This window comes from Hydra vulgaris, chromosome 09, assembly GCF_038396675.1.
Source record: "Hydra vulgaris chromosome 09, alternate assembly HydraT2T_AEP".
Classification (NCBI taxonomy): Eukaryota; Metazoa; Cnidaria; class Hydrozoa; order Anthoathecata; family Hydridae; genus Hydra; species Hydra vulgaris.
In genome coordinates, this window is record NC_088928.1 from 40,782,214 (window position 1) to 40,798,223 (window position 16,010).

General features: G+C 26.6%; 1 protein-coding gene across 1 annotated transcript in view; it reads right to left on the bottom strand.

Annotated features, from left to right (window-relative positions):
- Window positions 1–16,010, bottom strand: part of LOC100208448 (ATP-dependent RNA helicase TDRD9) — a 101,022-nt gene that overhangs the window by 16,506 nt on the left and 68,506 nt on the right. The window contains exons 16-28 of the mRNA XM_065805710.1: window positions 13,332–13,408; window positions 13,057–13,093; window positions 12,787–12,894; window positions 8,282–8,382; window positions 8,121–8,204; window positions 7,918–8,037; window positions 7,007–7,070; window positions 6,893–6,937; window positions 6,479–6,691; window positions 6,012–6,104; window positions 1,218–1,331; window positions 762–881; window positions 574–684 (exon numbers count right to left, since the gene is read on the bottom strand). Coding sequence (XP_065661782.1) covers window positions 574–684; window positions 762–881; window positions 1,218–1,331; window positions 6,012–6,104; window positions 6,479–6,691; window positions 6,893–6,937; window positions 7,007–7,070; window positions 7,918–8,037; window positions 8,121–8,204; window positions 8,282–8,382; window positions 12,787–12,894; window positions 13,057–13,093; window positions 13,332–13,408 — 1,287 coding nt within the window. The remainder of the gene's footprint in view (window positions 1–573; window positions 685–761; window positions 882–1,217; window positions 1,332–6,011; window positions 6,105–6,478; window positions 6,692–6,892; window positions 6,938–7,006; window positions 7,071–7,917; window positions 8,038–8,120; window positions 8,205–8,281; window positions 8,383–12,786; window positions 12,895–13,056; window positions 13,094–13,331; window positions 13,409–16,010) is intronic.

Sequence of the window (16,010 nt, forward strand, 5' to 3'; positions counted from 1 at the left end):
GAGTAAAAACCAAGCCAACTAACCCCAGTCTTCCCTACAATAAAGCATAAATTAGGCTTGTAATGCCTGGTCAATTTTCTTTATCTTTTTATATTATTGTCAAATAATAGTTGGCATGCAGAAAAATATTTTTAACAGTAATAAAAATTTATTCATAACAACTTAATTAAAATAAACTTTAAAATAAACTAATTATTCTATCTTAGAAAAAAAATTAAGTGTTGAATAGCAAATTTTTTGTTCAGTAATATATATGAATATATATATATATATATATATATATTAATATATATATATATATATATATATATATATATATGAATATATATATATATATATATATATATATATATATATATGAGGCACTTGCAATAAAAACATTGAAATGTAATGAAATGTAAAAATATGACAAAATATTTTTATTTATTTTTGAAAAAATTTAAAGTAACTAAAATCTCAATCTTTTTATGTTTTGTCAATTTTTGATATTCACAGGGGTGTTTGTGATCACAGGGGTGGAGATCACAGAATTGGAGAAACCAATTTCAAATATTTCCATACAAAAATCATTACCTTTATAACTTCTTCCCCTTTTTCAATTCTTGAGACATCAGAAATAAATATATCTGATGATTCTTGAGTCATTGATTTAGTTTCTATGTTTAAACTTTGTTCATGATACCTCTAAAAACAATATTATTACAAAATTAATCACCAATATTACACCACTTATAATTTTGTAGAACTAAAAAAACAACAACCTGTGATTGCAATGTCTCTTCTTTGTATACAGCATAATTTTCTTTAATCAATGTCTGATTGATACTTGTATCACCATTAAACAACTCTAGGTGATAAGCGCCATGTACTACACTATACACCTAATAACATAAGAACTGAATACTACACGCACATCTAATAGTGTAAATCATAAATTTAATAACCAAAAACAAGTAAAATGCCTCGTTTTTTAATTTTTCTTATTCATTTGATATAACCACAAGGAATATCCAAGATTAACAACCCCCCCCACACACACACACACAACTACCTGCAACTAAATTAGAAGGTTTTATATCATAGTTTTCCCTCTTCTAGGTTTTGGAATATTTTCCATTGTTTTCACCATGGCTAAGGAGCTGCAGAGAAGCCTCATTTGCTTCCTAAGATACCAAAATCAAAACATATAAAAAAAAGTTGACGAAGAAAAAGTATACTTTTGCAATTAATACTGCTGATCCAACAGGAGCTAATTCAACAAATCTGTTCAATGCTTGATCCGTCCATTTAGTTCGAGAGGGTTTAACTTCACTTAAAAAACACTCAAATGCCTAAAGTAATAGAAATATATATATAAAGAAGCAAGTTTACACATATTGAATGACAGGTTAGGGTAAATTCTATGTGAAAGATTACAGCATTAAAATAACGATGTATATTTTTGTCATTGTTTTTCTTTTACATTTTATTCTAAAAATTAAGATGCACACATTAAGTTAAGAAAGACACAGAAATTGCTTATATTGTGTTTATAAAGCTGTAGTAGATATACAAATATACATAATACACAAATTTATTTCAGAACAAACAGCTTTTCTGAGTGGTAGCCCTGCCACTTATTTTCAGAGTGGTAGCCCTGCCACTTATTTGTCGTACTCTTGTTTATTGCATTTATTAATTCTAAAATTATATTGAAATAATAGCACTTTGATAAATCTCCTGTGTTTTTGGAAAAATAAGTCAGATTTATTAGATGGTGATGATAATGTTATAAACAAACTATACAACTTATATGCAACTTTTACTGCAAAGATGAAATGTATGATGTTAAAGTGACTATTTCAACTGAATATATTGATAAACACACAGATAAACATTTTGTGGAAAGAAACAAATATGATAAATGCAAAAAACACTCTTAGAGGCTTGATTACAGGGTCTCCTACGCATAATAAACATATTCTTTTATGTGAAACATAAAATAAAAGTTTATGGCATATCAATTTTTAATTGATATTATTCATTATATTTACATTATTTTTATATTGATATTATTCATTATATTTATATCATTTTTATATTGAACTATCACTTTTCTCTTTATGGTTCTTAATCTTCCTAAGACTGCAATCTTTTCTATTTATTTTCTAATCAAATTGACTGTGCCCTCTCTCTTTACCTCTTTGCCAATATTGTTGTTATTGGTGACTTTAATGTTCATCACATTGAATGGCTTGGCTCTAATGCCACTGACCCTGCTGGCATTAAAGCCTATAACTTCTGCATTTCTCAATCTCTTACTCAGATAGTTAACTTGTGAGTCATTTTCCTGACAACCCTAATCATTTACCTTCATTCCTTGATTTATGCCTTGTCTTCAATCCTAGCTTGTAATCAGTTTCTCCTTTTTCTCTTTTAGGTGGTTCTGACCATGCTATGATCTCTTTAATTCTTTCATCTCGTACTTCCTTTTTGGACTCACTCTATCATCGCAATACTTATTACTACTTTAAAGCTGACTGGGATTCTTTTCGTGATTTTCTTTGTGATGGTCCTTAGGCTGATGTTTTTTCTTTCTCAGCTGAAAAATGCGCCTCCTACGTAACCCCCTGGATTCAGGAAGGAATGGAAGCTTTTATTCCTTCCCTTACCTGTCAAACAATCAATATCGTTTTCGATCCTCTCGCTCTATGGCTGACTTGCTGATTGCTGTGACTGAAAAATTTTATTGTGCATTAGATGGAGGCAGAGAGGCTAGAGCCATTGCTCTTGACATATTTTACAAAAGACCAGCATATCAAACAAAGTTTGGCATGCTGGTCTTCTCCATAAGCTTGTTTCATATGGTGTATCTGGAAAAATTTTTGAGATTATCAAATTATTTCTTTCTAACCGCTTTATTAAAGTTATACTTGAAGGCCAACACTTTTCCAGTAACTTCTAGGGTATTTCAAAGTTCTTGATCATGTTTTGTTTCTTTTCTATTAATTAGTGATCTTCCCGACAACCTTACATCTAAAGTAGCTCTTTTTGCTGATGACTCAACTTTATACTTCTGTCTTGACAAAGTCTTCTCTTTCAATTGCTTAGAACAGACAACCAATCTTGAATCTGATCTTACTTCAGTAACAGATTGGGGTTCACAGTGGCTTGTAAATTTTAACTCCAACCAAACTCAGTTATTTACTGCAAACAACTATCGCAATACTGTTGACATTCCTATATTAATGAATATCAACCCTCTCACTGAGTCCTCTTCTTTACGCCTTCTTGGATTATTGTTTAGTTCTGACATTTCATGGAAACCATATATACAATTGATTACTAAATTAGCATTTGCTAAAGCTGCCACTATATAACTTATTGTTCTTGCCATTTTCTTACTCCTGACTCCATTCTCTAGCTCTACAAATCTCTTATTCATCCCTGTATGGAATACTGTTGTCATATTTGGGCTGGTTCTTCTAATGATAAGATAGAAGAACCAGCCTAAATTTTCTAGACAAGGTCCAAAAGTAGTTGGACAGGCTCTACCTGCTAAACTTGAGGTTCAAAAGCAAACAAGTTTAAAATAAAAAAAAGTAAAAGTTTGAAGTGAACATAGCTTTGAGTTATTGAGGACAAAAACTTGAATGAACCAATTTTGTGAAAATATTGTCCAAAAATGGTTGGTAATATAAAACTTGTTGAGATTTTCTGTTTCTAGAGAATAAAATTTGGGTAGCAAAATGTGTTAAACACTCCTTTCACCATACAGAATTATTCAATGCACTTACCTTACATACCTAAACAATTTTGGCATGAGAAAAAAATGTCAACAACATATATGAGACTTAGGCATCTACTAAACTTTATTAAATCTCTTAACCTTACTTATATGAAATACAAATGCCATATTGGGCTGGTTCTTATAAAGAGGTCCTCTTTTTTTAGACAAAGCCTAAAGAGCCATTGTAAATTTGTTAAATCTACTATAGCTGCCAAGGTTAGACTATCTTACCAACAAAGATTGCTTACAATGTGGTACAGTTGTCATTACTCATGAGCTAAATGTGAAAACCAGATAATAAAATAACAAATAGTATATATTATTTAAAAGAGATATAAAGAGATATAAATTTTTCTTTTTATAATAATATTTTATTAATAATAAAAATTTTATTATTGATAAAAATTATTTTTTATTCATTAATTTTTTAGCATCACTTTTTAGTATTTTGTTAAAAATAATATAATATACAAATAGTAATTGTGTCGTACAACTATTTCTTCTATTTTTCTGAGCTGGTTATGAACTAGTTTTTATTTGACAAGTTTAAGTACCTGAGAACATAATTAAAAAAAAATTATTACTATTAAAAGAAAAAATTTATTATTATTACTATTTAAAAAAAAAAAGAAGTTATTTGGTAAACTTTGTTTAAGAAATAGTAATATTTAGTTTCACATTTAGTATATAGTATTACTATCCACGTTTAGTCAATAGAAATATTTATTAAATTTGGGTACCCAAGTTTAATGAATAGCTATTCGCTATTCATGAAAACACTATTCAATGATGCTATTTTATTATTAGAGTTTTGATTAAGGATTAAAGAAACAAAGCATGAATCTATCCTTTATCCTTTATTCAGTAGACCTAAGATAAAGTAATGAAATGCAATTAAACTTAAAAAATAAATATTTTCAAATAAAACTGAATAAAAAATCTCTACGACTATCAAGCTACCAGAGTGTTATTTTTCAACTACCCAACCAAAAGTCTATTGGGGTTCCAAATATTAAGAATATGCAACAAACTACCATCAACAAATTTGATATCAAAGTTTGTCGTCAGTTTATCACTTAAAGTTGCTTTGTTGCCTGTTTATCCCTTAAATGTTAAACAAGAATTATTTCAAATGATGATATCAAAAGTCAACTTGTATTTTTATTAAAAAAGCAATGTAAAATACTTAACAAGATAAGAAGGAAAAACAATGACTACTATTTTATGTAGAAATCTATAAACACAAATGGTGATATATAGCAATTTAAAAAAATAAAATAATTACAAATGTATTCAGAGCTATATATATATATATCTATATATATATATCTATATATCTATATATATATCTATATATCTATATATCTATATCTATATATATATATATATATATATATATATATATATATATATATATATATATATATATATATATATATATATATATATATATATATATATATATATATATATATATATATATATATATATATATAAATATATATATATATATATATATATAAGCGGTAGTGGTGTAGTGGTTAAGCGCTTGCTTTATAAGTGAGAGGTTCCGAGTTCCATCCCCACCACGTCCCTGGTAGTACCGCTCTCAACTTGTTTCTGCGCGCAGCGGCCTTGTTTGTCAAGGTTTGTGTTTTGGAGTTGTAGAATTGAGAGAGGGTTATAACCACTATTAAGTAGACTCCTCATCTGTAGTGGCCTTCTTGGCCTTGAGGAGGTGAGTAACAAAATATATATATATATATATATATATATATATATATATATATATATATATATATATATATGTATTAAAAATTAATGTCAATGTTAAAACAAAAAATCTATAAAAACAAACTTGAAAAGGTAAAATCAGTGTTAAATAAAGAACTAAAAGATCGATATAATCAAGAGTAGGTGTTGGCTAATGGACCAAGAGTAGGTGTTGGGTACTGAAATGTTTCTACTTTCAACTTTCATTTTTTATGTTTCTACTTTACATTTTCCAAGACATAATTTTTTAATACCAGGTCTGATATGTTATAAAAATTTTTAAAGTTGAATCATGAAGAGTACTGAGCAAAGTAATAAACATAAGTAGCAATAATAAACAAAAATAAGTAACTAAGTAACAATACTATTTATCATAATACTAATGACATTATTATGCAGACAATATTTCTACTATGTTATATGTAAGTCAAAGTTTCAAATTTGAGCATTTATTTAGATTTGAACAAACCTGAAATGGTATTTCCAGCAAAGAATCAGGGCATTTTCGTATATAACTTTTTTCAACCAGTTGTGTTGAATTACCATAATCAAGGAAAAAGACCTAAAAAAAGTTCAAAACAGAAAATTAAAAAAAAGTTCAAAACAGAAACTTAAAAAAACAATTAAAAATCAAAAAAAAAAAAGGGAAAAAAAATTGTGACTTTTTTTTTTAAAAAGATTTACCTCTCTAAGTTAGATTTACCTCCCTAAGGCATCAAAGAGAGCAACTTCAGTTGAGGAGGGTACTCTTTTTTTTGGTGATAAACAAAAAAGGAAAAAGTGAGCAAGACAAAGACCAAAAAAATTTCGAAATAGAAATTTGATTGAGAAAGAAAGAAAAAAGATAAAGAGAAAAAAATTGGAAAAAATGAATTTTAGTGAAATTGTATAAATGAGATAAAGATTCTGTAACTTTGAGATTATGAAAACATTTACTTTTATCAAATTTGGTGAATAGGCTATAATCTCGGCTCTAAAAAACTCATCTTCATATGGAGCCAAGCAATAAGCCCCAACTTGGATATTTTCAGGCTCCATAGGTTTCCAGTTTCTACCACCAAACTCATTGATCTTGTTGTGAAGATGATGCATGATACGAATTGTTTCTTTATCGGCATAAGTTGCCCAAAAGTGGTCAACATTTAATACCTGAAATTTTATCATCAAAAACAAAATTATACAGAAAATTTATTTTTTACAATTTTTCATAGCATCATTTTATATATATGCTTTTATAGCATTTTTATGATACTATTAATATAAAATTGTTTCTATATGATTTAAAAAATATTTATACAATATTATAAGAATGCTTTAAAATCAAGTCTATTCTATAAAATGTATACTAACCTCTTGTATTTGAAGATGAAAATAACCACATTCTTTGAGCATAACCTAAACAATTTGCGAATGTAAAACTTTGATACCAAATAGTAAATGCAACTAAAAGTAACAAACACAAACTTGTTTCACGTTTCCTTGTAGAGTAACTGATATCTTGCTGTCTTTGTTTAAATAGGTGTTTATTCTAATGAAATCAGAAAAAAAAAATTATAAAAAACTTATATAACTAATCATAAATTATAAAAAGTTATAAACAATATCATATAACAACTAAATAGTTATTATGTATCAGTTATCATGTATATATGGGAGTTTATAATAACAAATTTAAGATTTAAGTTTGTAAAATTCAAAACATAAAGTTAAAAATATATGTACATATATATATATATATATATATATATATATATATATATATATATATATATATATATATATATATATATATATATATATATATATATATATATATATATATATACATACATACATATATATATATATATATATATATATATATATATATATAACCCTCGGAATTAGAAAAATGAGGTCGGTAATAATTTGCCGACCTCAATCGTGTGTGTGTATATATATATATATATACACACACACATACATATATACATATATATATACACATACATATATACATATATATATATATATATATATATATATATATATATATATATATATATATATGTATATATATATATGTATGTGTATATATTTATATGTGTGTGTATATATAAATATATATGTATATATATATACACATATATACATATATTTAATATATATATATATATATATATATATTTAATATAAATATGTGTGTGTGTGTGTGTGTGTGTGTGTGTGTGTGTGTGTGTGTGTGTGTGTGTGTGTGTACGTGTGTGTGTGTATAAATTATTTTTAAAAACATTAAATAATTTTCATTATCTAAAAATGCATCAAAAAAAAAAAATATGGTAAAGTTTAAAAACATTATTTTATGTTTTTTAAATAACCAAAAAACTTTTAGTTACCTGTTAGTGCGAAGCCCAGTTTCTGGATTGAAAGGCTGCAACGGATTACTTGCTAATGTTTTGCGTAACTCTTCATCTCTCTGCTTAGAAACATAGATGTCCAAGGGCATTCTTAAGTGTCTGAAATATAAAATCAAAAAATAATTTAAAAAAAACCTATATTACTTAATAGAAAAATACATTATTTTAAAATCACATAATACCTCATTTTGATAGCCATATAAACTGCAGGTGCAACCGGATTAAAATCTTCACCAGTTGAGAAATTCTCAAACTCAACAAATGCCCTTAAAAGTTTAAACTTTTTAAAAATCTAAACTAAATCTATTTGGCAATCATCATCATTTAATGGAAATATGTATACCTTGAGTTTTCAAAGTATAACTTCTTTCCTCTTCCACATTGTCGAAATAGCTTTGCTACACTTTGTTTGTAATGACATAGTGTAGGTGGCGCTCCTGAGATCTTTAAAAAAAATTTCATGTATTCATAAACTAATCAAAAAATCATTAGATTGTAAGAACTGATAGTTTATTTAAGTTATTTCTTTTACTTATAAATTTATATAAAATTTTAAACTAATATAATCTTAAATATATTCTATTTACACTACTTACAGAAATTTTGAGGCAAGTACTGATTTTTCGGAAGTGAACAAACAAACCTTTTCAAGTATTACTGTTGTGTTTACAAGAAATAAATATTATTAAACATTCTTTTAAAATATATTTCTATTTTTATTAAATTTTTTAATTCGTCATAATAACATGTTTTACTTTTTATTACAGCTGCACAGATCACCACACTTTTATGCATGAGAATATTGTTTTAAAAATAAATAAATCAAAAACAAATGAAATGTATTCTGAAATAGATTTTACATTTTATGGAATATTTACATATACATTACAAGTACTGATTTGTACAATACTTTTACAAAAAAAATTATTTGTAATAAAAATAACAAAATAAGAAGTTAAGTATATATAAAACAAAAAAAGCAAAATATTTTAAAAAACAATTGAAAACTATGCTAACAATTAAACAAATACAACAACAACATTTGTTTAAGATTACAACATTTAGATATTTATTTTAATAATAATTAAGTATAATAATTATTATTTATGTATAAAGTATAATAATTAATAAGGTCTCACTGGACAGTAGTACTTAATGTTTCAAAATATTTTTTTATAAATTTTATTTGACATCATTCCTATAAGTTTGCATAGGTTCTCTATGTATTCTTCACCAAAACATCCTAAATAACAGATCCCTATGTTTTACAGTTGGTAATAAACGTTTTTCTGAATACTTTTCTAGCATATCTTTGAACAAAAGAACAACATTTTGAACCAAAAACTTTTATTTAAAACACACTTTTTTAAATAGATCTACTCCCAACAATGCTACAAGTAACCACTATTTAAGTTAAGAATAATCAGGAAAAAATTGATATTGTTATTTTAGGAGTTTTTATAAAAATTATATAAAGAGTTTTAAAAATTAGAAAAGAATGAAAATAGCTGACACACTCATCTGTTCAAAGGACAATTTTCCTTTGTTGGAAATCGATCAACGTTCATGTCTTTTAACTTATTTTAGACTTTGTTATTTCTTGACCTTAATAATGGTTTACGTGCAGCTGCATGCTCAAACAGACTAAATTTCTTCAGTTCATCCTTGATGGTGAAAATGTTAATCATAAGATCATCAAACTGATTGTACGCAGACCTGATAATTTTGGTGATGTACCTTCTTTTCAATGAGGAAAATTTTTTATTCGTTTTGTCTTTTACTCACTTTTTTTTGAAATTAGGACTAGTGAACAATCTTTGTGGAAAAAAATCCTTTTATTAATCCCATTTTTTAAAGTAAAATAAAACTTTACTTAAACTTTATATGTTTATTTTATAATGAAACAAGAAAACTTTATCATATTTAGCAGGTTCCAATATATTTAGACCAATGTTTATTGGAATCAGGGATGCGGAGTCCCAAAAAGGACTCCGGATTTGAAAGTTACATAAATAAAAATTCTCATTCCTGATCTAAAAATCAGGTTAAAACCAAAAAGACCATCATTAAAAAATTTCTTTAACTCATTCATGTTGTATATAAAAAGAAAATAACATTATGGAAACCCATCCAAAACACATGGAACCATGGATATTATACATAGAAAAAAAAAAAAAACCTTTTATTTAATGACAAAAATTTGACAAGACTTTTTTCACTTATTGACAAATAGTGATACAAGATTAGTCAATGTAAATGCTAAACAACTCTTGATATGTAATAAGAAAAAAAATTCCTCATAACCAAAAAAGTTTTAAAAGACATGCTGAAGATTATTTGGATCAGTCACAGCAATACTTTAGTAACTAACTGACCTTTTATTTTTATCAATTAACTGACTCTTTTATTAGTAAGTGGCTGGGGCCCAGGCCCTAGCTCCAGCTAAATATGGAACTTTTTACAAACTCTGCCCAGCAAAATTTTAAGATTTAATACAGGTTAGCCTAGGCCGAAAAAAAAGGTAATATAAATTTATCCATATATAATTAATATTTATAAAGTACTGGCACATAATAAGGATATATATATAGGTATAAACATATATGTTTGCTATTTATTTATATGCTGGCATACAATATGCCTACATATTTATACAAACTTTAGAAGGGGAGAGTTGTTGAAATTGGAACATTATTTCTATTTTTACACTAACAATTCAATCAGTTCATTCAAAACTTATAATAGGATTAAAATTGTTCGAGCAAAATGAAAGTCTTCAATTAACAATTTGTATAAAAGCTTCAATTATTGTGATATTTTATTTGATTAACTAAAAATCAAAAATCTTTTATTTTACTAAAAATCAAAAATAATCAAAAGTATAGTTTTTGAAGCTAATGATGGTAACTATTTATTTTTAAACTTAAACTATTTCGATTTTTGTTAAACCCTTACCTTACCATATAATCATATAATTCCCAGAAGTATAGTTTACCTGGTGTAATAAATATAGTGTGAATACCTAATTAGACCACCTAACAAAAAAAATGATGCAAAAAAGCTTTAAAGCATTTTTTTCAAGGATCACTTACAAAATCTCTCAAACAATAAAACATTTTACTAGAAAAAAACTCAAATAAAGCCGAGAGACATTTTATTTCTAAAACAAATGCAAGTGTTACAATTAAAGAATTGTTCCAATTTTAGCAATTCTCCTTTATTTATAAGGTGTTTGCAGAGAGAAGATAATGATAAGATGGATATTAGGTGTGACTCTAACAAGACAAGAAAAGAAGTCATGATGACATGATGTCATGAAGTCATGATGACAATAAATAGGAATAGTAAGTGTATCGAAAAAGGTCAAAGAAAATTAAAGTGGTTTGGGTATGTTGAGAAATGAGGATGCAGATTATTTGGGTATTAGTATGTAGAGGGGTAGCAGCTTTAGGAATGGTAGAAGTAAGAAAACTTGAAGAGAGTGCAATTCATATGGTATAAGGAAAGAAGAAGCTGGAGATACATATTATAGGAAAACAGTATAAATTAGGAAGACTAAAGCAATAATGATAATGATGAAGATGATGATAATTGTGATGATGATCATGATGATGTTTAAATAAATATACAAACATTTTATTTATATAAAATACAACATGAATTTCAAATAAAAATATTACATTCTTAGAATTTCTTTATCCTTGGATTTAGGATCTTTTATCAAACCCGGCCCCAACCCCGGTCAAATATTAACCCTGGTTGCTTATTACCTTTCATATCTACATTTTTGTTTGAATTTACTTTAGTAACAACGTTACGTTTCATACCAACATTTTTGTTTGAATTTTACTTCTAAACATCACTCAAACTTAAGCAATAAATCTTTGCAAATATCGATGTAGTGAATATTAGCAAAGATTTATTCACGATAAATCAAAATTTAAAAAGATCCAAGAGAACTAGCAACAAGAACTATATTTATAAACAACTCTCAATAAGCATTTTGTTCATAACTTGTAACACTATGTTAGGTATTACATTAAACAAGAAGCCATTAAAAGTTATTGTATTATTGGATATTTAATTGATTATTCATTATGTTGTAGCCAGACCGTTTAAGAGTTCACCTCGTTTATCATTTTAAATTTTTAAAAAATTAAGGAGAAAAATAAAAAAATATTTTATCTACTAGATGATAATTTGTTTGAAATTGGATAATTTATTTGAAATTCAAAAGTTTAACCTTTGCTTAGTTTATTCCTCAAATAATAGTTTTTTCAAAAAACATCACTCAAGTGTAAAAAACAACAAGTGTATAACTCAAAAACATTCATCTCCCCAAAGCCAAGAAGGCCAATACAGCCCAGGAAGCTAATTTTAGTTGTGGTTAAAACCTTCTCATAACTCTAAAACATGAACCTTAACAAATTAGGCCGCTGCGCGGAGAAACAAGTTGAACCCCGTACTACCAGAGACATGGTGGGGATCGAACTTCTCACTTATAAGGCGAGCACTTTACCACTACACCAATACCACACTTAAAAATAACTTGAGTGCAACCTCCTTTTAAACAAATGTACAAGACTTTCAAATATATATGCTTTATTTACAAATTTTTCTTTTTTTTTTCTCTTTTGATTCTTTCAATTTTCAGGTTTCCCACTTTATTTAATAAATCATAAAATACTTTCCTTAGTAATCAAAGAGCTCCAGTACAAAAAAAAAATTACAATAATAATAAAAAAAAAAAATAAAAAAAAAATAAAAAAAATAAAAAAAATAAAAAAAATAATATTAAAAAAAATAATAATAATAAAAAAATAATTGCTATTACAACATAATACTTACAACAACAGTTGTGAATGGATTGAGACCTGACATTGTTTTGATGGCTTCTTGTTCATCCAATGGTTGAGTTTGAAAATAATTTGGATAAAAAGCACCTGCAATGACAAGCTGTGCAGAAAAATAAAAAAAAAACTTATGCAAAAGTGAACAAAACCTTTAAAAAGTTGTATAACTTATCTTTCAAGTTTTTTAAATAAATCAAGATTTTATTTCAAAAAATGATAAATAAATATTTTATACAAAGACATTAAAGATAAAAAAAAATGTAACCTTTAAAATAAATTCATCATCTTTGGGTAACACTTCACTAATAAAAAATTAAAAGAAATTATTAATGAAGTAATGTCGTAGTGGTGAAGTGCTTGCTTTGGAAGTGAGAAGTACCAAGTTCAATCCCTGCCATGTCCTATCACATAATAGGAATCAAACCTGCTAACTATAGATAAAGTTGTACATTGCTGTATGATCAAGTTGTATATTGTTGTCGTGGTACAGTGGTCTTCAACTTATATATAATTATATAAACTAGTTAATACAATAAATACCTTTCAAAAATGTTTTTATTTGCATGAATATTAAATTGTGCAAGACGGCTGTGCAACTCCATTATTAGTTCATCAACCTATTATAGTAACAGATTGATATACAATTTTTCTTAAATTTAATTTAAAAATATTGTTTACTATAAAATTTTTTTATCTTTTAACTTCAATAACTCAAATTTTATTTATTTATTCAATCAAAACTCAAAAGCCCACTAAACAAAGCATTTCAACATTCAAAAGAGGTTTCAGCAGAGGGTTTTTGACTCTCTTACTCAAATACATAAATATTATTGTGAAAATATCAGTACAAATAAAACTAGGTTTTTGACTCTTTTACATTACTTACAAAAAAATTTAAGTTTAAAAACTATTAAATTTTGCAGGTGAAATTAAAAATATCTTCTTACTTTATTATTAATATTTTGAAAATTAGAACTAGCTACCAGGGATTTAAAGTCATAGTATGGAGTTTAGGTTTCTGTAAAAAAAATATTTTTATAACTTCTGAAAGAATAATAAAACATTTAATGGCTTTAATTGTTTGATTTGTAATGGAGTTTTTTTTTTTTTTAAATCTTTTTTATAGATGTTTTAAAAAAACTAGAGTATGAAGTATTTTAAGTGTTAGTTTACTAGACTGTACTAGATGTAGTATACACTAATAACACAACTGGTATACACTATAATGACAGGACACTTCCTGCATACATCATCAAATACATAAAACTTATTTACATAACTACATTGGTGTAAAGCACTCATTATGCAGCAGTACAAATCATTTCATTATATAACATATACCACATATATAAACACTTTACAGCGGTATAAATCTGCTTATGAAGACTTGTATTTAACTTGCATCATCATTGCATCAACTACATTGGTGTAAAGCACTTGCATCACCTACATTGGTGTAAAACACCAACAACATTTTACAGCGGTACAAATCTGTATAGGAAGACTTGTATTTAACAATCTGTGTATGTGTCAAAAGTATCTGAAGAAGTGTGTGGAATTGCAAAACCCACACACACTTCTTGTTTATATTAATACTTAACATTATAATAAAAAAATAACAGCGTTATACACTTACATTTCTGAACATGTGCATTGCAGTTCTGTCAGTAGTAGTAATGCAGGTTGTAAAATAGTTTTAAACTCTTTAACTTTTTAGCACTTAAACAAGTTAATGTATTTCACCCATTATGTTCACTAAGTTTAGATAAATGCTGCTTTACAGTGAGGCTAGTGTTTGTAATATTAATTGGCACTTATAGAGATTTGCTTTTCATCTATTTTATGTATCTACTTTGCTATTATTCACAAAAAAAAGTTCAGTGGTTTATTTACTATTTTTTGTGGAGATTTGACTGTATAGGATAATAGTGTATGGTTATGATACATGTTTTTAGCTTAATTTTTGAGGCTCTATTCCAAAATCTTAACCTGCTTCTGAGATTATACCGTAACATAGACTATAAAAAAAATATATTTTTTCTTAGATAATTAGATATGGTCACAGTATATCTTTTTAGCTTGATATTTCAACCTATATCTATTAGCTTTAGCTTGATATTTCAACCTATATTCATTAGCTTTAGCTAGATATTTCAACCTATATCCATTAAAAATACTCTCATGATCATGATTATGATCATATGATAATAATATTTAACAGTTTAAAACGAATTGTTAAACTCATTTCAAATTAATGTCAATTATAAAATATTTACTCTATATTACATATTATATTACTTTACTTTATATCATATTAAATATTTATTTAAAGAATTTTAAATAATCATTAGAATAAACAATATCAAGAGTTTTGATGGTTTTATAATAATCACCTGGTATTGTTCCATAATCATGAGATAGAAATTTCTTTAGTGACAATATAATTATATTTTAAAAAAAATAAAACGTATAATTCTACATTTAGGATCTAAAATAAAATTTACTATTGTAATTTCAAACATAGGTAATCCATTAAAAGTAGAAAGCCTAGATCTTGTGCTTGATACCCATGATATCAAAGATAAAAAAGTGGTAAATAATGTTAATTCGATTATGGATTTCGGAGAAAAAATATTCAACCATTTTTTTCCAAATGGAATAAAGGAGTGTAAGAAGTCTATCTTTAATCCAATAAAACGAAATAAGCTACCACTTTTTAGTTATGTCAAAACAATAAAGAAGTTAAAAGATTAATCACAAATATCTATGCTCAAAAAGAACTGCCAATTGTTTTTGCAACCGTACATTTCCTACTAGATCCGAGATGGCAACCTTAACAAGTTTTTGCTCATAAAAACCACACTTTTCCACCGTCTCTTTCAAAACACAGTGGAACACGGACACAGTGGAACACGGACACAGTGAAAACACGGACACAGTGAAAATAAATCAGATCTGTTAACTTGTTTTTAATTTAAGTTCTTTTCAGTCCAAGTATCTAGTCTTCAAACAGATAGATTGATCTACTAGGACTTAGTGACCTACTAGGACTTAGTGATATCAAGCCAAAATATCAATAAGACTAATCTTGATCCCTAGATTGATCTACTAGGACTTAGTGACCTACTAGGACTTAGTGATATCAAGCCAAAATATCAATAAACCTAATCTTGATCCTTGCAAACATGAAGAAGCAAACATTAGTATACTTCTTCGCAC